The sequence below is a fragment of the Platichthys flesus genome, chromosome 20, assembly GCF_949316205.1.
Source record: "Platichthys flesus chromosome 20, fPlaFle2.1, whole genome shotgun sequence".
Taxonomy (NCBI): domain Eukaryota; kingdom Metazoa; phylum Chordata; class Actinopteri; order Pleuronectiformes; family Pleuronectidae; genus Platichthys; species Platichthys flesus.
In genome coordinates this window covers 7,736,838-7,759,880 of record NC_084964.1, presented here as the reverse complement: position 1 = coordinate 7,759,880, position 23,043 = coordinate 7,736,838, and the positions used below count along the sequence as shown (strand labels likewise).

The 23,043-nt window shown below is 40.3% G+C and overlaps 1 protein-coding gene across 3 annotated transcripts; it reads left to right on the top strand.

Annotated features, from left to right (window-relative positions):
• The first annotated feature begins 55 nt into the window (after positions 1–55).
• mapk8b (mitogen-activated protein kinase 8b) lies at positions 56–22,639 on the top strand. 3 transcript variants are annotated; one of them, XM_062414062.1, is made up of 12 exons: positions 56–343; positions 6,182–6,360; positions 7,014–7,143; positions 8,039–8,097; positions 9,467–9,605; positions 10,540–10,705; positions 12,678–12,749; positions 13,856–14,038; positions 15,297–15,421; positions 17,006–17,069; positions 18,180–18,257; positions 18,451–22,639. In XM_062414062.1, exons 2-12 carry the CDS (start codon positions 6,239–6,241, stop codon positions 18,489–18,491), a joined length of 1,179 nt encoding a protein of 392 aa, XP_062270046.1. In that variant the 5' UTR covers positions 56–343; positions 6,182–6,238; the 3' UTR covers positions 18,492–22,639. The 3 variants fall into 3 exon arrangements, with proteins under 3 accessions (XP_062270046.1, XP_062270048.1, XP_062270047.1); XM_062414064.1 differs by having other exon boundaries at positions 18,446–22,639; XM_062414063.1 differs by lacking the exon at positions 12,678–12,749 and adding an exon at positions 11,689–11,760.
• The last annotated feature ends 404 nt before the right edge of the window (positions 22,640–23,043 follow it).

The following is a 23,043-nucleotide window of genomic DNA, read 5'->3' as shown; positions in this document are numbered from 1 at the left end:
CGCGGCTGCCGGGAACGCGCAGGCGGTCTTGAACGCGCCCCTGGTGCCTCATTGTGCAGCCGAGGGAAACATCGGCAGCTTCCGACGACGTCGCTGTGAAATGGCAGAAAGTGCTGGTGTCACGGAAGCGCAGAGATTAGGTTACGTGTGAGCCACACATGCAGATCTGCGGGTGATCCCGGCCTGTGAGTGCGAGGGTAAAGGGACTACATCCGGAGCAGGAGAGGGATTACTCGGGTGCTTCTACAGACAAACAAGCGGGTGGAAGACAGACGCGGCCCGGGTTGTGTCTCCAGCAGCGGACTGACGGCGGCTCGATACTGCTGGAATCCACCGGACAGAGGTGAGCGCCACTCGTGTGTTTCTTTCTCCCCTCTTTCGCAGTGGGACATGTTTTGGTGTTGTTAACCTTCGCCGGGGAGGAGGGGGAACCAACATATTTTGCGGCCACACACGTCCCCGGGTGGAGGTGTTGCTGTTACCGCACACGGGGCTGCACAGGTCCCCGGCCTAACCCGACGGAGCGAGCGGCTACACCGGGAAGGGGGGGGAGCTCGCCGCTGTTACCCCGTGTGCCACCCGCATTAGCCCCGCGTTGCACTGTCATTAGTGAACGGGGTGTTACCGGTTAGTCCGCCGGGCTATGGTTCGACTTGAAAAAAACACCGTGACCTCGGTCTGCGTTCCGCTACAGTGCCTGTAAACAGAAACCACCGCGAATGCACCATGTTGTTTTTTCTAGCTAGCGTCTGTTTACTGCCCGGGTGCTGTAGCTAGCTCAGGAGGACAGTTCCCTCCGTGTCTGCACCGTGAACGCACCACGGCTGGTTGTTGTTACCGAAGCAGCATCTCTGTGAATCCAGCAAAAACACGGATCAACACGGATTTCAGCGTTTGGCCGCACAGGAGGCTGCAGCCGTGTGTTTATGTGCGTCTCACTTAGATGAATACGGACGCTCGTGTCTCACCAACCTGTTTTAGCTGTTGCACAATGTTGCACTCAAGATTGTCGTTGCTAGTTCAATCGAAAGGACATTGTGTTTGGACCTTATGCCCCAATCTATGCTATTATACAATTGTTCATATTAGTGGGCTTTACTCATTTAAAGTTTCCCATTTCCTCTCTCCATTGACTTTTAAAGAGAGTCTAAAGCAGGTCGAGCAAGACACTGTATGTAATTCTTGGAAGACTGAAGGAACTCCGTATCCCAGAAATCATTGCAAATAATCCCTTCCCAATGATTTCCAAATCTTCTTCTTCATGAAGTTTTCATTCCCTTGACTCTCTATAAACAAACTGTAGTGAGGGAAATCGTTGTTGTCTGTGGTGAACGCCATGCAACGCTGAACGGTCCTACTGTAGCCAACGGGATGTTTGTGATCGTGGTAAATCATTTCCACGGTAATAAGCAGGCTCCACCAATCACAGCTGTCGTCTTGTGGATAGTGTAGTACGCAGTTGATATCATACAGACGTGCGGCTTCTGCAGGAGCATAAAAATATAATTTGACAATCCAGTAGCTTGTGGAAACTACTACCTTGGATGGTTAAAATTTTATGGCTAATCAATATCTCTATACAGAAAATAAATGGGTTTTTTAACCTCTGGAACCACGCGCTAGAGCTATATTTCTTTCAAGTTTACAGACAGATTTTGTTTAAATACTCCTGAGTGAATGTTTATGAGCAGAGAATGACAAACACTTGATAAACTTCAAAATATTTTACAAATTTGAGGTAGATCAATAATGTGTTATATACTCACCATGCCTGCATTAAACATAAGAATAATGTCAATATACAATGGACTTGTATATTGCTATTGATGGAAATTATACGATGATCATTGATATTGTTTTATTGCCCAGCCCTAATAGAGATGGCCACGAGTTGAAGCTTGTGTGTGAGTCTCACGAGTTCCGCTTGGATCATAGAATCTAACTACCTAACTTGTTCTTTTGGTCATATTTTGGTGATGAAGATCCCAGAATTCATTGCCCATTGCTTGCAAGGTTTTACGGAGCAACCTGCCAAGAAAACATTAATGGTGGGCCAAAAGCACCAAGGAATCTGATTCCTGCACCAAACATAAAAGGTGGCCTGCAGAGAGAAGGGATTATGAGTCCTGAAGCGCGATGAAACCACATTCTTATCAGATGATCTTATTGGTACGGATGAATTTTTTGGGCAACTGGTCGTAAATATGAAATAACATTAATTTATTGACACTATCTCGGTTTCAGTTGATTTCTCACTCTATTCTTGAACAGTCAAAATTACTCTTTGTTTCCAGAATCCATAAATCGGTCAAATTATTGTGGTGTATACTATAATTTGCCTTTGTAGTCGGGTTTATCACTTAATTAAAAAACAGGCTTCACTGCAGGTCGCGCTGACCTGCTCGAACATCGCGGCCAAGATTGGCTGGAAACAAGGGAATCAGCACATCACAGGTCAAATGGTCATGGGTGAGAGTGGCTGAGAAAGAATCATCACTCTCTCTCATCTTTCCACTCTTGGATAAGGATCAAAATCTATCCTGAGAGATGCAACGCTTTCATTTCAATGTTGTTGTTTTTTCTATCGCAAATATGTGTTATGCTTACACCTCACAGAGCTGTTAAATAAATCTGCTTTAACAAAGCCTGGCCCTTTTTGAGATTGTTTCATTCACTGTGAATTTTGAATTCGTAAACAAATATGGCTCATCTCTTCACGTCTTCACCGCTCTTTTATCCACCAAAGCCTATTGAATTGAAGGATGTTGTGATCGTTGACCTGACGCTTTGCGTTTTGACAGGAAAAGGCTTCTTAAGGTGGATTGATCCCTGTTATTTGATGCCTAAATGAAACCCCACTCCTGTCAACAATTCTGTAATTGTACATATGAATGTAAGGTAGCAACAATTATGTTCTCCTTTTAAACCTTCTTCTACTGTGATAAGCACATTACCTGAGATTCTAGCCCTTGATTATCCAACCAGAGGATCACTAGAGGAAGATGGCTTACGACCTTTACTTGTATTAACATTTAGCACAGAATATGCCCTTGTGGGCTCTTTATCAGCAGCCATTACATTGTCCGAATGCGAGTGGTTTCCTGATAATATCTAACTGTCCTAAATAGCCAGTGTAGTGGAGCTGCCCAGATAATACAAATCAGTTTGGTATTGGCAGGAATGTGGCACAGTGGCTGAGTGAAAGACGAGCAGACCTGTAAAAGCCAGTAAGAGACAGATCGGCTCCCAACAGTGACCGTGAGATGGACAGCTGTGAGGGAGTGGGTAGAGGAAATCTGAACAGGACGGCCAAGTTTAATTTCACTTTAGAAGCACACACATCAGAATCAGAAGTATTGTATTGCCAAGAAGGTTTACATCTACAAGGAATTTGCTCTGGTAATTGGTGCATACAATGAACATAGGACATAAAAACACAATAACATAAAAACGCAATAAATACAACATATATACATACAAGACAACTTTGTGACACAGTTGTCTTGTTGTCAGAGGCAATATTTACTTACACATGTTTTTCCGTCCCGTGGAATGAACCATTCTGTTATGCAGCTGTTACACCTCCACACGCAAACATTAGAGCCCGACCAATCTATCGGATGATTTCAGCCTTTCACAGTCCTGTAGCTCGTTTTGTATTTTGGACATTCTGGACACTGTCGTTAATAATGAGGTTTCAGTTATCGGGTTTAGCTCAATGACTAAGTAAACAGCAGAGGCTACACACACACAACCCAATATAAACTCAGGAGCAAAGTATAGAAAATTAAAACATAAAAAATGTATTTAAAATGCTAACGTCATCAGTGCTTCCTCTAGGATTTGTTTTTTTAGCACCATCGTTCAAAAAGTGATTTTGCTCCTCTGCTCTTTTATAATCCCTCGCACGTAGAACTGATCTTTATAAAAACCTGCTGAACTCAGATTTATGTTGCTGGATAAGCGGAGCGGAATTTCTTCTGCAACAATTAAGTTAAAACACTGCATTATAATCTGTAGGAAGAACTTCTCCCCTGTCTGCTTGCCTGCGTGCATGCGTGTGTCTCCTCATCTCTGTCGTGCTTCACACAGACAATCACATGTATTTAATTATTGATCAACGATGTCGGATCATGAATCCGGATCGTTCTGGTCAATTTAACCCTGATGTCTTGTCCAGGAGCTGAATGACCTTTGACCCCTGGCTGTGTTGTTGCAGTTATATTTACAAACCGTAGACTCTATATAAAGATGGATGACACGACTGTTACCCAATAGTGAGGCCAAATATAACACAGCTTTCACACATCCAGTCATTTGTTTTTGGGCAGCTCAACCAGTATAACATGGCGTGATGGAGAGTTCTCTGCCTCCCAACAGCTCAATTGGGTTGACATACTCAGTCATGCTGCTCAACCCCATTTCTTCCTCCTCCCGTCTCACCCTGATATACGTCTTTTAACCAAATGGGAGAGAACGTGGAGTCGCCATACGCTGAAGCTCAACATTAGTTTAGACATATTCTAGATAGACATGCATGTACTTGTTATGCCGTGATGCCACACTCTCTCCTCCAGTGTGGCCTGTATTTGATTCGCCACGTGACATTCTCTGAAAAGCGTGTTAGCGGTGCTCAAATGTTATTCCTCATCTCTTTGCTAAAGGGTGTTTTTAAATCCGCATGGGGCTACGTGCAACATCAAACTAATTGTGGCGATACAGGAACATGAGAATATTATGAATCAAGGTTATTTTAGCAAACAACATGACAAGACTGTGCTTTGTTTGGTCTGAATTTAACCAATAAGATCTTATGTGGCTCTCTGCCTTTAGCCTATTAAACCAGGTAACGATAGCAGCTAAGCTTAGTTAAGGAGAAGTCTGTGGCCGATTTTATTCATTTTTTACACTTATCGGTCCAAAGCCGTTTATGAGACACAACACAAGAGGACGTCGGGAGAATTTGGCCCAGACTTTCTCTAGAGGTTGCTTCTAACACATGAGCAAGAAGCAGGAGATTTTTTTTGACTTTTCCTGTGCATATGAAAACAAACCTCAAAGCAGAGCAAACAACTGATACGTTTTTTTATTTTATTCTACTCTCTTCTGGACCTGGTATCTGAAATGAATCTGAATTAGCTCAGGTTGGTTTGACCACAGCCCTGCTAGGAGGAGAGGCAGAAGAGAGGCAGAGGAGGTGGAGACTAACTACTTCTGAAAGGTTGGGGTGGGCTGGCAGTGTTCAGAGATGTCCATAGGATAGGTCATGGTCCGTGGAACGTGCAGCCATCATCACCACAATGCTCCAAATTCCACTAATGATTTGGTTGCCTTTTACACCCAGCGTGAAACCCAGCATCCTTCTTCCTCTCGGTCCCTCTCTCTGCCTGAATCATCGCTCCATGGCTCTGACCTTTGGGCTTTATATATACACAGCGTGCAAATCTCCTCTGGGCTATATGATGCAATTCAGAGCCTCATTACTCATTAGGACTCATGGCTGGTTAAAGTCGCTGATTCATGAAATGCTTTAGAGATGATTCAAGGCTGTGATTGATGATAACAGAAGCAGTGAGATGGGATCTAATGTAGCACAAATAAGCTTTGACAAAGATGTGAATCAAGCATGTTTGCGTTAGCCTGAATACATGTATTTTATTCTTTAAACCGATTATTGTCTGACACAAAATGGTCAACTTTTCTACACAATATTAAATGTCAAAACAATCTTGATTCTTCTAATTGTTCAAATCCAAAGTTTTTTTAATGGCTTTTATTTAGGTGAATATTTAATGAATATGCCCCTTTGTTGTTATTTGCTGTTAGTCTGTCTCTGGAAATAAGCTCAATATCATAGTAAATGAGAGTCACCCCTCAATTATTTCTCAAGTATAAATAAAAGTAGTGCCCTACACTTAAAAGAAGAATGGTCCCAAACAATAATCCAAGAATACTTTGATGAAACGCCTGTATCTAAAGCTGTTGTCAGACACGCCTGAGCCAGCTCAGTTGCGCTGGAAATGTTCACTTGTTGTGAACATGTCTGACCCAGACAATCTCCTGTAAACTTGTTCAGTTTAAAAACAGATTTAGTCCAGTGTTGCTGTTGTTTTGGCTGCTGCATGAAGGTTTAAAATCGGTGATGCATAAAAGACTAACATCTCTGTCTCTTACTCTGCAGGTTGTGAGAGGAGAGCTCCACTTGGATGCCTAGTCAGTGTTTCTGCAAGGCTTCACCATGAACCGGAATAAGCGTGAAAAGGAGTACTACAGTATAGATGTTGGCGATTCAACATTTATGGTTTTAAAGCGCTACCAGAACCTCAGACCCATCGGATCTGGAGCCCAGGGAATCGTCTGGTGAGTCAAAGCCCCTCCATCCAAAATCAAGTTCAACATTTAGCTCAGATAGACCAAATTAAAAACATTGCTCAGTTGTCATGGAGCCAACTAAGGTCACCTGCTCCTGAATGAAGCTAGTGAGTAGACACTGAGTTGAGATCATGTGGTGGGTAATTTTGTTGTAGTGTCTTTGTTATATATTTACTCTGAATTTTTTAGCCAGAGTTTTAAGTTGGGAAACATGGAGACAGAAATTCACATTGACTTTTTCCTCAAACATCAGAGTCAGAAGGATGACATTTTTAATGAATGTCTCAAGTAGCAAATCCGGAATAAGGGAATCTGTATACATAAATATAAAACCTTTGTTACAGTGTAATTTCAGCCTTATCGTGATAAGTGTTTCCGGTAAAGCAGCAGCTTCCATTATATTTACAGGTTTGACCTGCATTATATTATAAGATGTTTAACATATTTATTTTAGGTCAAAATGTGAAGTTGCTTCACAAATTATTTTACTACTGCAACTCATGGAGGACAAATAAAAGCGTCCGTGGGTGTGAGAGCACAAATGGTTAAACGATCAGTGATCAAGTGTGAATAAAAGCTGTGGTCTTTAGAGAAGTGTTGTTGGAACTGTTGACTGAGTTGTTGCCCCTGCCACCCAACAGCTCAGCGTACGATCACAACTTTGAGAGGAACGTCGCAATTAAGAAGCTGAGTCGGCCCTTTCAGAATCAGACCCATGCCAAACGGGCCTACAGAGAACTGGTGCTCATGAAATGTGTCAACCACAAGAACGTAAGAGCTCAACTTTTCTGTCCTCTTTGCATTTTTCTTGTATGTTAATATTGTATTGGGGTTGTATATTTGCAGCTGTGATACCTTAACTGTTTCACTATGGGTTTTTCCCTATCTTTATTCAAGAGTGGATGTATGTTTGGTTATGTAAGATTTCCTGCACTCCAGCTCCAGCTCTTATTCTTCAAATTCTGTCAAAATTTCCCAACCAATAAATAGCCAGGAGTGTTGACAAATGACATTTTATGTAAGGATGGTTACTTTAACCAGGTACGTGCAGTCCAGCCCTCCCCGGCTTTATTATAACACCAGCTTCCCATTGGTGTGCTTGAAGAAAAACGACGAGGATAAGAACTTATGCTTGAGCTCAGGAAATCTGTCCAAGCAAAAAATAACTGATAACAAGTGCAGAGTTTGAGCAGAAGCGGAGCAAATTTAGGCACAAGCAGTGGCTATTTGAGTGCAAGCACAGGGACTTGACTGGGAGCATTCAAGAACCTGAATATGAGACAATTAGGTTCAGCCCTCATCTAAAAGGCCACGCTCTTGAATAAAGATTGGAAAAAATAACATATCTCACAGGCTTTATTCATTCAATAGGGTTTCAGAAAGCCGCTCACTGTGTTTGATTGGCAGTTCTTTAAACCAGGAATCCTGAGGATTACCACAATGCTTCTCTGCTGTGTCATGTTCTTTTTAAGTGGTGCTGTGAAGTAGAGAATATTCTGTTGTTATTCATTATTGATGCTCGTGCTGCTGCAGTATGAATCTTGTCTAAAATACACCCGGCCCTGCTGGTTCAGTAATGCGGAGGCAGCGATGTTGTCCTTCATTACAACCTCTTTGACTCTCCTCTGGACCGGAACATTGACAACCTTGTGTGTTTGATCTGCAGATTATCGGCCTATTAAACGTTTTCACACCACAGAAGACACTGGAAGAATTCCAAGATGTGTGAGTATACCTGAGCCAAAAAACATCTGCTCACTGCATGTTGGGAAAATCAATACAGGATGTGGCATGCCGGGGGGCTTAGACCACCTTCTGACTTAAAGGGGGCTTGTTCAGCTTAGCTGAATCTCATCTGAGTGTGTTATCCTGCTTTTCTCCAAACACATGATGCAGAAAGTCAGAGATGTATTTTAAGGAATACATACAGTATATTTATAACATACTGCATCACAGAAAGTGACTTAAAAAAATAAATTCAATGAGTTCAGTGTGAGGTAGATTGTAAAGAAAAAAGAAAGTAAATCATCATAATTAATATGATGGTTGGGTGTCATCACACACGTCCACAATTTACAAAAAACTAACTCTGATGGTCCTGATGCAGAGCTGATCCCCTAATCTCTCCACGCATTCACAAATTCTGTAATCACGCCTTTAACACGGACATCAACAACATATAAACATCGAGGTATATTTAGAGGTGTCCTGGATGTATTGTAAGCTCGACGTCCATGGGAACGTAAACTGGTTGTTGAATCGCAGAGAGGGGAAGAGGAGGCCCAAATGTGGGGGAAGTGATGGTTTCACTGAGTATGATGGGAACAAATATGATTAATGCCATCCTCTCGAAGAAGCTCTGTGTTTGTGTGTCTGTGTGTGTGCACGCGTGTGTGTATGTCTGCAGTGCTGTGTCTGCTTGATTGGAGCTAAAAAGGAAACTGGACAAATCATTGCCTGAGGGCTGCAGAGCAAAACACACAGTTGGAGGAGGAAGGAGAACTCTCCATTTTCCATTTGTGTTTGAGCGTTTGGATGCATACTAAAAAAATTAAATACGAAATTTATTTTATAGTGTATAAATGCGTACTTACTCAGTCGGCAGTTAGTGAGTATAAACAAATATTTCCCTACTTCTTACATTGTAACCTGCACACTGTGACACCAAGCTGCTTTTTATTCTATCGATAAATAACTTAAAATCAGTCACAATTTGCTTTCTCGATGTAGATGTGATGATATAACCGCTGCCAGAAAACATCATCACTGTTTAGAGAAGGAGAATCCTCACTGTCACTTTCTAAATGTCATGCAAAGCAAGTGCTGTGTGGCTTAAACTAAACCGACAGTCCAACATGGAGTTTTTTCCTGCGTGGAGTTAACATAGTATAATAAAAAAAAAATATATTACTGATCCAGCCAAGTAACCAGAGTGTGGTTTTATTGATACCACCAACCCCTTTTTATCATATCTGGAATTGTTTATTCATGTCATTAGCATTACACTGTCATATAAGCCATAAACATATGTTGCATTCCATAGTACTGCATATATGCCTGCCTAGACGTTTGACCTTCTGTGGGTTCCCTGCAGGTATATTGTGATGGAGCTGATGGACGCCAACCTCTGCCAGGTGATCCAGATGGAGCTGGACCACGAGAGGCTGTCCTACCTGCTCTACCAGATGCTGTGTGGAATCAAGCACCTACATGCCGCAGGCATCATTCACAGGGTGAGGCTTCCTGAGATACTGCAGTGGTTTTCTCATTAATATCCTGACTGCTCAGAACTCAGCAGATTAGAATTTCTTGGAAATGCACTCATTTGCTTAGAGGACAAGATTTGATGAGAAGTCAGACCCATCGCACTATAAAACCACCACCTCTCATTTTTAACTTCTTTAATGATTTAATTAAGGGCACATTTAACTAGGGTTGTAAGCAAAGATTTTGATTCATGATTAAAGTTCTTCTTTGATTAATCTTCGAAATAAGTGAAGAGAATTATGATTTCCCGAGGTCTCACCCTCACGGCTTCTTGTTTTCAACCAACAACTCAATCAACATCATGTGTGTCAAAGAAAACCATCAAATCCTCAGGTTAGAGAAGCTAGGAGCAGCATATATTGCATGTGCACACAAACACACAGGCACACACTGGCAGCACTTTGTCAATCACCCTCAGTGGATGAAGCAGCAGTAGATCAGCGGAGCTCCTCCTGCTCTGCCAAGCAGAACTAATTGAGCTACAGGCGGAGCTAACCAACCTCCCTTGCTCTGCCACCACTTGTCACGCGAAGCTCTCATAAGGTGAACAGATGCAACATGAGTCTTTGTCACCAAAGATTCAGCTCTCTTGTTTTTTGGGACTTTGTCTCTGTGATGAAACCTCTTCAGTCTCTTAAAGATGCTAACAACTGCAAAGCTCATACACTTTAAAATGTGTCTTTGTGTGATCCATCACACGATCGACTGTTTGATCTATTTAATCTTAGTCAGTCTCATAAGTGTAGCATATAATGCATTTGTTTCAAAACACAGAAGTCTGGGAAGAGCTAATTAAAATAAAATAAAAGGTTGGATTTAGCAAAACAGAGATGAATAAATGTGGGAAAGGAAATGTTTGTTACGTAAAATCAAGTTTGTAACTGTTGTTTTTGTTGCCAGGACTTGAAGCCAAGTAACATTGTGGTGAAGTCTGACTGTACTCTCAAGATCCTGGATTTTGGCCTGGCCAGAACGGCCGCCACAGGCCTGCTCATGACGCCCTACGTGGTCACACGCTACTACCGTGCTCCTGAGGTCATCCTGGGCATGGGCTACCAGGCCAATGGTGAGTGGAGGACGCGGCTTCATGACAGCGATTGGCCAATGAGGAGCTGCTGCCTGTACTGCTGCATGTCCCTCCCCTTTTGAGACGTTACAGCGGCACCTCCCAAACACACACACACACTCTCTCTTTCTCTCTGTTACACGCACACAAACACTCACAGTCTCACACTCCCTGTTCCTGTAAAGGTCAGACTTGGGGGAGGCTGGCATGACGGGCATCAGTGCTGTGTGTGAAACGTCTTGTCAGGAGGCTCCAGCCGTGCTTTAGCATGCGTCTGATGTTTTATTAAGAGGTTGCCTGTCCTGAGTTCGATACAGCCTGGCAAAGTGTGGATTCGTGCAAATGCTTCTTCAGTTTCACTAGGTGTTGCTGCTTTGAACGGATTATAGTTCATGCAAGATTGTCTTAAAGGGATATTTTAGCATTTTGGAAAAAATGCACATTCACTGAATGTTGTATGGGAAGATTGATACCACTCTCTTATCTGACTTTTAAACCAAGATCCAGAATATATTGTTGGACAGGTATAGCATAAGGATGGATAGCTTTGCTTGCTGTTCCTCACAGTTTGTACTCTTTAAGCTAAGCTAAGCTAGCCAGTTCCTGGTTGGAGATTTATAATTAAATGCACAGACACAAGAGTGGTATCAATTCACCCATTTACGTCTTGACTAGGAAGCTTACAATTCTTATTGATAGAAATATATAACAGGAGCACCATTAGCGTAGCAAATAATTTGACTTTTATCTGGTTAATGAATTATTATCCATAACAGCCGCTGAAGCTAATCTCAATCCTTTAACATGATAATCTTCCCTTCATGAGGTGGATTAAAAATAATGATGATGCTCTGTTCAAACAAAACTTAAAAAATAATACTTTCTCATCTTAGCCTTTTGACCAAAATACTAACTTTTCCTGCTGACTTGTTGCCTTTTTTTGCTTATTCTCTTCTCCCTCCTTTTATGCTGCGCATATGTAGTGGATATTTGGGCTGTGGGCTGCATAATGGCAGAAATGGTTCGCCACAAAATCCTTTTTCCAGGAAGGGATTGTATCCTTGAGCTGCTTGCAGCAGTGTCTGGCACTCCTTGTGAAACAAACGGCACAAAAAAGTCTCTTCAAATTATAATTTTTCATCGAATGGAGTTTGCATGGAAATCATTACCTGTGAGCAACTGTATAAATTCTATTTCTTGAATTTGCATGACAACCTCGTCTTTGCATCCACCCACCTCCTGTTCTTATAAACACAAACTCACACAGCTCCCTCCTTTCTCACCTAAGCAGCAACACTGCTACGTCAAGCGTCATTTATTAAAGAACAACCCCAAATAGAAGTTATGAGTGAGTACTTCTATAGCAGAGAATTGATCTGCATAAATAACAGTGTCTATCCTCAAACTGTTTTCTATACGTCTGTGTAGATGTGATGGGGTCAGTCACACAAAAAGATGGAAGTTGTTATCCAGATGAAATTGCTGCTGAATATTTATGAGGCTCGCAGTGTGTGAGACAAGAAAACGCAAAACAAATTATTTCAGACCTTATTGATCAGAATATTCTTGTTTAACACACACCATGTATTGCAGTGAGGATACAGAGTGTTAACGTTATGCAAAAAAGCAATTTTCAGAAGATATTGCAAGTCTCTCTTTTCTAAACTAATACTTCACATTTGTCATGTGGATAATGTTATTGCTGATCCTGCAGAAATATGCAGTAAACGCAGTTATTTCCAGCCAAAAAGAATAATAATAATAGTAATAATTTCCCATAGCTTTGTGGGACGCTGACTCAGGTTTGCGAGTGCCCTCGACTGCATGCAATTCATTTTTGCCATGTTTCACACATATCACCTGGCATGTACATCATGTTTTATTTTGTACCCTTTTGTTCTTTTGATTTGTTTATTTTTGTGTGTTTTTCAGTCCTGCATGCTAATGCGGGGGTTGTCATTTCATTTTTCAGTTGATGTCTGGTCTGTTGGATGCATCATGGCTGAAATGGTCCGGGGTAGTGTGTTGTTTCCTGGCACTGATCGTATCCTTGAGTTGAACCTCCATCAAACCCCCAAAAGATCATGTTTTGTCCTTTGTCTGACATCTTGTTCATATCTTTGAGAGACTTTTTTAAAAGCTACTTTTGGTGTTTAATCAACAATGTCATAATTTCCTTAGGTGTCAACATTAGTTTTCATTAATTTAGTGAGCAGAGTGAGAAAATCTGGCAGAAATCTTGACTCTTTCAGGGCTTGACTGTGCAACCAATTTACTTTGCCGTTGCCCCTAAAAATAGTTGTATTTGGCTTGTGAAATAAAATTTAGGAGCATAAGAATAACATGCGTTGCAAAATTCAACAAAGGTATTGATAAATAATGTACCAATATTGGGTAGAACTAAGAAAATATACTTTATTGTAGAGGTCTTCAAAAAGTCCACGCTGTTAATACTCTCCAGTGAGGATATGCTAGTGAGAAGAAGTGGATGGGAAAGCTAAATTAGTTACTGTCTACTGTAAGCAATGCTAGGATGAGCTAGCTTAACGTTAAGAGTTAGGCTTGGCATCTCCTTGTTGCTAATTCATTGTCTATGGTGAACAAAGATTTGATCAAGAATTTCTGCGTGTCCCCCATGTTGATGTATACATGTTACATCTGTGTTATGTTTGTTATTGTCCTCCAGAAAAAAGTTGCATATACTGTACATTTGGGCTATTTAAGGTGAAGATCAACTGCCTCCCCTTACATGCAGTATTGTGTTGTACGGATGTTTGAAAAGAGTTTTGAAAATCAGTTCATAGTGTATGTGTCCCACACTGTCCATCCTGACTGATTTTCCACAGGTTTTAGTTTGATATAAATCTGGACGAACCCTTTCCTTCAAGTGCCCACAGACTATCAGTAAAATATGGTTTATAATCTTAATCCATCAGCGGTTACTGTCTTCTGTGCAAAGTAACAGATTTGACATTTTCTTTTTCAGCAAACTTGCACAAGTCTCTTAGGAACAGTCAGAACAGTGCAGTACAAGACATAGCATCTCCAGACAGTTCTCTTTATACTCCCTCAGTTTCAAATAATCCTATAAACGACGCAGAACAACTTCAAATCCAGCCGAGAGCTTTTCTTAACCCCTTAAACTACAAGATATCGACCAGTGGAACAAGGTCATCGAGCAGCTGGGGACGCCAGCTCAAGAGTTCTTGTTGAAGCTCAACCAGTCTGTGAGGACATATGTGGAGAACCGGCCACGGTACGCCGGCTACAGCTTCGAGAAGCTCTTCCCTGACGTCCTGTTCCCTGCAGACTCTGAACACAACAAACTCAAAGGTAAAGATGGGGTAATTTCTCCAAACACCCATGTAATATAAATAGCCTTGTAAAGGCTTGCTGAAGCACAAGAAATCTTGTTTTGAGGTTGTTAATGTATTTTCCTCTTAAGAGTCAGAACTATTTAGGTTGTTCTGCCTCCAGGCAACCATTTAGAAAATTCAAATAGCTTTTATCGCATACGAGAAAGTGGCAGGAATAATGATGCAATCAGCGTTTTTACAGTCACGAGTTCAATGCCAAACGACACCTCTATTTATCTTCTTGACTTTTTTCTTTTTTTTAAGCTGTTTTTGTAGTTCAAGGATTAATATAATGAGTCCATGGTGGCTAAGCGTGTGTGCATCCAAACACTTACAAAGCAGAAATGTCAAAATTTTCTCCAAAATATCATCCGCTTGTGTTGTACCATGTGTGACAATCATATGCTCCCAGCAAAGTGACAGCTGCAGTTTCAGTGGCTGCGTTAGATTAAGCACTTAATAGCGAAGCCGACAGTTCAGGGACCAACTTGTTTACTGCCGAAGAGAGAATGTACCTCGAGCGTGTGCTAACGTGCAAGTGGAGGGAAAATGACAGGAACACTCACAGCAAGCTTCTGCCGAGCTGTTGCAAGATGTCGCAGGAACGAAGTACCTCCTCCTTCTCTGCCCTCCCTAATTCACACAGGCAGGAGCATGTAGCAAACTGGTTAAAAGACATGTGTTGGAGCTGGCAGGGCCTTCATACAGAATGTGACAATCAGTCAGATCCCGATTTGCCTAATGGGGCTTAACAATCTGTGCAAGATGGAACATCCTCTGTCCTTAACCCTCGACAAGAATGAGGAAACTACCCCCAAAAAACTATCATACAAAAAAAGAACGCATATGAGTGCTCGTATGTCAAAGACAAACTCTGGAGCAATGTATCATTTACAAGGCAGGGATGGTCAAATCAAGAGATCAGATTGAGTTGTATTATTGGAAATATAGGTTCATGTCTGAAAAGAGCTTTAGTGTGATACCATGAATGCAAATAGTCTATTTCTACAATAAAAACCCACAGACTACCTTTAAACAAACGGGGGATCCTTTATTAGTGACATCACCCTGTACCAACCAATGGAACTATTTGATTGTTGAAACATCCTGTTTCATCAGGGAATGTGTCACATGAAGCAAGACTCTCACAACTGGAACAAATTGCAGAGTGAAAATCGTTGTTTTTAATTTTTTCAATTTACCTTTATTATTTTCTGCCTCAATTGTCTTCTCAGCGAGCCAAGCCCGAGATCTATTAGCCAAGATGCTGGTAATTGATGCGTCCAAACGGATCTCAGTGGACGAGGCTCTCAAGCACCCCTACATCAATGTGTGGTACGACCCGACCGAAGTGGAGGCGGTAAGTACTATTTTTATTTTTCCATTCAGTTTTTGGTCAACAACTCAAGAGCTAAATTAACTTGCATTATCATGACTTTAAGGGTCTGGTTGATTTAATCGATTAGTCAAATCGAGATTATAAAAAACTAGTTTGGATGCTAAAAATTCAAAGTAACCTTAGCCGTCCGAAGATTCACTTGTCCATGGAAAAGGAAACGCAAACAGGAATTCCTGATCATTCCTTTTAGAGTAAAAGACCATCTTTTCAAAACAGTTATTTTACAACTCCTTTGTTTTGGGTAATTGGTTATGGAATTTTTCCAACTTTTCTAGCAACTAATAACATCTTATTAATGATTCATTAATAGTAAAAGTACATAGTGAAAGTTATTTTCTGCTGCAGATTTGATCGACAATTTATTTTCTGAGCGAATAATCCCTCATTGTCAAATTTAGATTATTTTGTAGAAGAAGGAAGAAGTAGAAAGTAAAGAGTTTTTTTTTATATATGACGAGAGCCCATTTGTCAAAGCTAAAAGCTCAATTTTAGCTCCGAAGGCCACAAATTGTAAAACTCTGCTGCCCTTGAAAACGTGTTTGTGCTGGGATGTCCTCAGAAAGTCTGAACATTTCGAGACATCATGTTTGGTGACAATCCCGTGTGCTCTGCTTGGAAACACAATGACTCAGCCAGTGCAAATTGATTCTGCCTGGGATCGCACTGACGGGGAGATGAAGTGAATTGTTGCCTTCAGTATGAAAGGATTTCATCTTCGAAGAGCTGTGCACAGATTCGAGCCCTGACACTGCACAAACACATCAAGTATAAGTTTGACTGTGGGGGTTGATGGTTCATCTCTCAGCCGGCTTTGAGGTAGTTTTTTCCAACTCTGCCAGCGATGCTGTGCAGCATTAGATGGGTCTGGTGGAAGTTTAAAACCGCAGTTTTCTATCCATCATCATTAGTTGAGTGTGTAGGTTTTCAGTTCGACCTGGGAGCTGCAGCAGATGAGTTTTAATGACCTAAGTTCAAAGTGTTCAGCTCCTTTACTGTCAAAGGAGCTTTATCCTCAGTACTAGTGATGGTTTGGTAAAACGAACTAGCTGATTAAAGGAGCTGATTGATACCAAATTTTCTGCAGTTACTTTAATAATTGAATGATAGATTAAGATACTATTGCAGCAAAAATCCCAAACATTTGCTGGTTATATACATTTAAATATGATGTGTGAGAGAGAATGAGTGAAATTTAATGTTCTTTAATTTTTATACATAAATGTATTCCATTTTATTTGAATGTGTGATATTATAACAGCTAATTATTTTACCGTTTTCTGATCTTTTACAAAACAAATAGATCAATAAATAATGAAATGAGTTGTTAGTCGTGGACCTAGTAAAACAGGCTTTGTGTTGGGTCGTAAAATGTGATAATCTGAATTCTAAGCCATAAAAAGTCTTGAATATCTATTTTGGATTTTTAATTACTTGTAGTGCATTGCAGTTTGGTGTCGGAAACAAAAAGACACAGCACCAAAAAAGAGGGGAAACTAAACTAATATAGATTAAACTAATAAAATCTGTCTGTTTGTTTGTTTACAGCCACCACCCGCGATCACAGACAAGCAGCTGGATGAACGAGAGCACACAGTGGAGGAGTGGAAAGGTATTAAAGATCCTCTCCTCTCTTCACTTCTCCTCTCAGATCAGCTGTCATAAGTGCTTAGCTTTATGCAGCGTGTTGCATAAGGTCTTTCTATCTTTATGCTTTTGCAGCCTGTGTGACTTTTAATCTTTTAATGTTCCTCTTCTAATGTTCTAATCTTCTCACTGCCTTAAACGTGTATGCTTTATTATGTACATATGCATACAAATACAATTGGATTTACACTGCAACAAGTTCACGCTGTATATTATCAATCTGTGTTATTCTTATATTAAAAAAACACCCAACTTTGAAGAAGTAAACCTGGAAGAAAATTGGCAAAATGAAAGAAATTAAGTAAAAACACAAGACAATCTATGGAAAGAGAAAGAAGATGCGATGCTTCCTTCACATAGCAGCTCCTTCCTGTGGTGATGGAGCGATAATAACTGCAGGGACTTCACACCTGAAGTGTGACCTGTTGGTGTTACCACTCCTGGAGGACACATTACCTCACGTCTCAATCCAGATAATCCTGTAAAAATGCCTTATGAAAGTAACACGTTTTTTTAACGTGATTAATTTGAGTTATTTATTAGAAACTGTTTTGTCTGTTGCCATTAATTCTTTCGAGAACGTCATGTGAAATTACTTTCTTACTTTATATTGTCAAACACTCAGATTTCACAGATTTGATGGCAAATGGCCTCACAAGATGATTTACAAACACGTGCACTGTGAGATTCCTGGGCAGCGAAATCAGTGCCTTTAGAGGCTAGAAAGTTGCAATGGTTAAAACATAAATCTTTCTCAAATTTGAAAATATAGGATTGGGTCAGAATAGGAAGGAGTTTGAGTCTGGATCCCTGCTCCGCCTGTTAGACAGTATCTCTTTGTTCCAAAATTCAGAGAAACGATTGTGAAATGATCTAGTGTTTGTGACCTCAGAAAGAGCAGACTTAAAACTTAGATATAGAATGCACCTTCCTATATTATTGCACATCATCATTTCTACCATTTTTCGCTTTCTCTTACAACTCAAGATTTCGATAACTAGGTTTTACAGAACCGATTCCTCTGCTTTTCTCTCGCCTCCTCACTGACTCAAACCATCGCATTTGTTTGCTGCAGATTTGATATACAAAGAGGTGTTTGACTGTGAGGAGAGGACAAAGAACGGCATCATCAGGGGACAGCCAGCGTCCATAGGTTAGTGGATTTTATCATTTGTGTGAGACTGCATGTTCAAATGAGCTTTTACCACTTTATAGAAGGACAATGGACCACAACATGGGCCCATAGAGCACTATGCTAATACTGGGTACTTTTTTTCGACAATCTGAAAGAGCTCCATCCCTCTAGCATGACCCATACAGCCCCTCTCTTGTTTCTCACAGCACAGGTGCAACAGTGAGCAGCAGCCCCAAGCCTTCCTCCTCGTAGACACACCCCCCTCCTCCATGTCCACCCACCTGACCCTGACCGATGCTGACGGCAGCCTGGAGATTGGCCCACCGTCGTCGCCACCGCTGCTGCTATGACCACCGGCCTCCTGGGCTGCTGCAGATGACTATCGTCTCCACCTGCCCCTGGTCCCGGCCTGGGCCACGCCCCCCTGGTCACCTCTGACCGCTCAGTCAGATGCAGGCTTATGGCCCCGCCCCCTTTACCTGAGTCCTCCCACCCCCACTCTGTGCTCGTCTCCAGTAGTGTAGTGATTAGCCAGCTAGCTGTTTGAGAAATATTTCTGAAAGGACAGATCATTTTTCTTTTATTTTTATGAGTTATAGTCCTTTATTTTTAAATTAGGATCTTTTTTTTTTGTCCTAGCTGTAATTTATTGTGGCATTTCTTAATTTTTCAGAAACCTAAGATGATGATAAGAGAATTTTTATGATTTTACTACGTTCCGGTTTGTATTAACCGACAGTGAGAGTTTAAAGAAATATCTGTAAACTGTTTAATGTGATTTATTTTTCTGTTGAAAGTCGTTTTCTTCACTTGCTTTTACAACTTGCCATATAAATGTAGACAGAGTTTGTACAGATTTTATGGTAGATGTAGTTTTATCTATGAGTTTGCAGTGAGCCATTGAGACATAATTTTATTGACAAATGTACGGTCTAAGTACTCCCCTGACCTTATGTCACGTCATATGGAAATAGTTTTAAATGCATATGACGTATGCTTTTATTTGAGTGACTGAGGTCACTTGGATTTATTTGTAAAATTATTTTTTCTTGTGAGTCACTACTACAGCCTACATTGTAAATTTCAACTCAACGAAATCTTCTTAATTTTGTTCCTTCTTCACTACTTGATTAGTCCAAATTTGAAAAATCTTGAGATATTCTTTCAGCAAGTGATCACACTTGAGCTTTGGGATCAATGACGGCACAGTGAGGTCCGGCAAGATACTTTGGAAGATTTTGACAACTGTGTTGCGATTTTTTTAAGTGCTTTAAAGTACCTCCTTTCTTGTCTGCAACAGGCAGTGGGACGTTATGGAAGTGAAGTGGTGGTGTTGCTTTGGAGAACTGGCTGCACGGAGCTGCCTCACGTTCTCCTCCGGCTTGCTTTGGCACTGAGGGAATTTGGAATGTTTTATTTTTTGTCGTGCTCCGGGAGGTTTGTTTGAGAGGTTTGAGTTGTGCGTTGGATTTAAAATCGGTGATGGTGTTGAGTAGAATGTGCTTCAGTCAAGTAGGGAATTGTGATATTGAGATCGCGTGTGAACATGTGGGTATTAAGTGTCTCGGCGGGATTAGCGATTATGCAGCCTGGTGGTGTGAAAAGATGTCTGCTTCCTACTACCACATCCTGTTATTAGTAATGTACTTTTGTGAATTTGAAAAATCAAAAAGGGATCCTTTTTGTTTTTTTCTTCCAGAAATTGGCCAAACACTTAGCTTACCAGACTTGCCTGCAATTGTGAATTAAAGAACCTAAAACTTTGCATGTTAAATCAGCAGGACAAAAGAACCAAGTAGAAGGAAACGTTATTCTTACTGTATGCAATAATAGTGCCCTTTTTAAGTGTTTTCGATTTTTTTTGAAAGGAAAAGTGCCTGTTTGTCATTCATTCCTGAGTAGGTGGGAGGAAGTGTTTCATCACGTGTAGGTTTTTATGGCATTTGGATAATAACAGGAGTAGTAGTGTCCATATCAAACCAATAATGTATGATTGGGTTGTAGTTCTCACAAATGTATTGTATATTTTTCTACTTGTTTTGCTTTTGACCCTTGGGCAGGGAGACTGGTGTCTCGCAGGGTAAAGAAAGTGGCGCTGTATGCTGCGGGATGCTTAAGCTTGTGTTTGAGTCATTTCAGAAGAAAGGGCAGTTTTATCAAGGTCTTTCATCAAAGTAATAAAAATAATGCTGCGAGGGACAGTAACTGAAATTCATTTTAATTGTACTTTTTCTGCTCCTTTTGATGACTAATTAAATGTGGTGATTGTAAAAGAGAAAAACGAACCGAAAAGTTCAGATTTGACGTTTAACTACTGCAGCAAATGAAAATGAGAGAATTATATTATATTGTCAGTATTTTGTGGATGGTTTTGGATGTTTATCGTTAAAAGGCCGATCTATACTCTCTTCCTTGGCAGATAAAGATCGTTTTGGTCATAAATTCGTATATCAAAGGAGTTGACGATATTTAGTAATTCGCTCTGTGCGCCATCTATCGGGACGTTACGTAGCCGTTTCGCCTGCTCAAAATGTTTGCGCATTTGTCACGGATCGTGAGCCTGTGTGATGGTTTTTTCGACAGAAGAGGCATATGATTATCTTAACTTATAACACAGAGTACAGCCGTCTAGAACCTGTTTTTGTCCCTGACATGGACATGTACCCACTGAACTCTAAGCTAACTATGGGTTTTCTGTAGCTTTGTGCTGTGCTGAGCTTTGGTGACTTGTTATTTCACGACGGCTTTCGGGCTTATCACATACATTCGGACATGCACCAGCTTTTTGGGATTCCGTTACCAAATGGGAGAATGCTTTATTTCTTGTAATTTACTAAATCGGGTTGCACCACTTAAACTGGCGCCCAAAAGTAGTGGAAACATTACAAAGCTTAACTCATTCTAACAAGATTAATGTAATAAAATTGTTATTACCTAATAATTATAAATATGCTGGCATTTATAGTAGCTACAACAGATAATCCTTACTTTATTGGCAAGCTCATGTTTTATTTAATAGTTACTGTAGCTACACAATAGTAGAGCTAGTTTTTGTGGTGCAACCCATTTTAATTCTTCACTGCATCTCGACTTTCTTAACACTATATATTATATAACTCCGATAAATTCAAACTTACAAAGAGCTGGTGCAACGGCTCCTTCTTTCTTTTCAGTGACCAGAATGGAAAACAAATCAACGATCCGTTAGCAAAGTTAGCATTAGCACAGCACAACGCTTCATTTATTTCAGACTCCAACAGCAAAAAATGTCAAATTGTAAATGCGCTGCAGGAATCTTGACAGACGGGGAGTAGAACCTAGGACAGGATCACATCCTTACGAAAGGCAGCAATAGCGGGGAGAAAATTGACGTATCCGTTTTTTTTTTTGTTTTTTTTTTTCTTGTTAGCACATTTGTCAAATTTGTGAAAAATAATCAATCAGAGAAAAACACTTTGTTGTCTAAAGTGCTCTTAATTTTTCTACCCCAACATTAGGAGCTGTTGCTTGTTTTTTTTTCATCCACTTATTAGGTCGTTTTTGCTTTTTGATATAATTACTGCATCTCTCCAAACAATGTCATTCTGATTTAAGTCGGCTTTGATGAACTACCTCACACTGAATTTCTGCCAGTTCTTGCATATATTTAGTCGCCTGCAGAATTAGCTATCGAAGACGTGTGAATAACAGATTCCATTATTTATTTATTTGAAAGTGTACTATTTGTCGGTTTCAGCAGACTTCTAGTTTTGTACATTATGTATACTTCACCTAGAAGTAAGAGAATTGTTATAAGTTTTTTTTTTGTTCTTTTTATGTTTTCTTTTCTTTGGTTTTTAAACTAAATGTGCAATACCTTCAGCAAACTTTGCTAGTAGTATGTGATGGGCCTAGCCTTTGTTAGCTGTCTCCTGAAGGTAAAGAAAATGTTTGGTACTGTCAATCCATGTTTTCCTTTTTTTATGAATAAGATCAATTTTTATTTCCGTGACTTGTTTATAGTCATACTATTATGTAATCAGTCTTACCCACCAAACAAATCTGTAAACCAGGGTATGATTTAGGGACAGAGGGTTCTTTGAGTCAGAACATGGCAGACAGATTCATTTTATGGGATGTGGTAAGGACAATAATGTTAGTGAACACAAAAAAAAAAAAAGATGTGTAAAATACCTACAATAAATCATTAAATGTGTGGTGCTGGTTTGTAATGTTTGCTAGTGAATCCAGCCATGCAAGTAGTTTTAAGAATTCCTGGATCTGCGCGTCCCCAAAAACCGCAGCCAACGAAGAAGTGCACTACTAGAATACACGCACTGGGATCTGATGATGCCACATCTTTAAAAAATATTACAAAATAAAAAAACATGTACTGCAAATAAAAAAAAAATACACTTTGACGTGTGCTTGTATGACTTCCTCTTTTTTTCTAAACGTTCATGCATACTGTACAACCGTCCCAATCTTTGGTTTGAAATGTTTATCAATAACAGTATGTGTATCTGTCCAGTTTAAAAATAACTAGATGTAAAACAAATTATAATCTAATTCAGAATTTGTGGAAAACTGCAGCCTCCTTCAGCTCTTACTGGATTTATGACTTACCCTCTTCAGTGAGTAGACCACAGACCAAGCCTTTTTCTGAATCTGATAACAGGTCAGTCTTCTATTCATCTATTTGCTTCTGATATTTAAAATCCTTGGGTAAATGGTAGAACCATCAAGTGGGACATATGAGTGTTTTGGTTTTGAGCTTTTCCTCTTTGTCATTTTGACAGAGGTTGATTTTGGTTTCGTCTTCTTT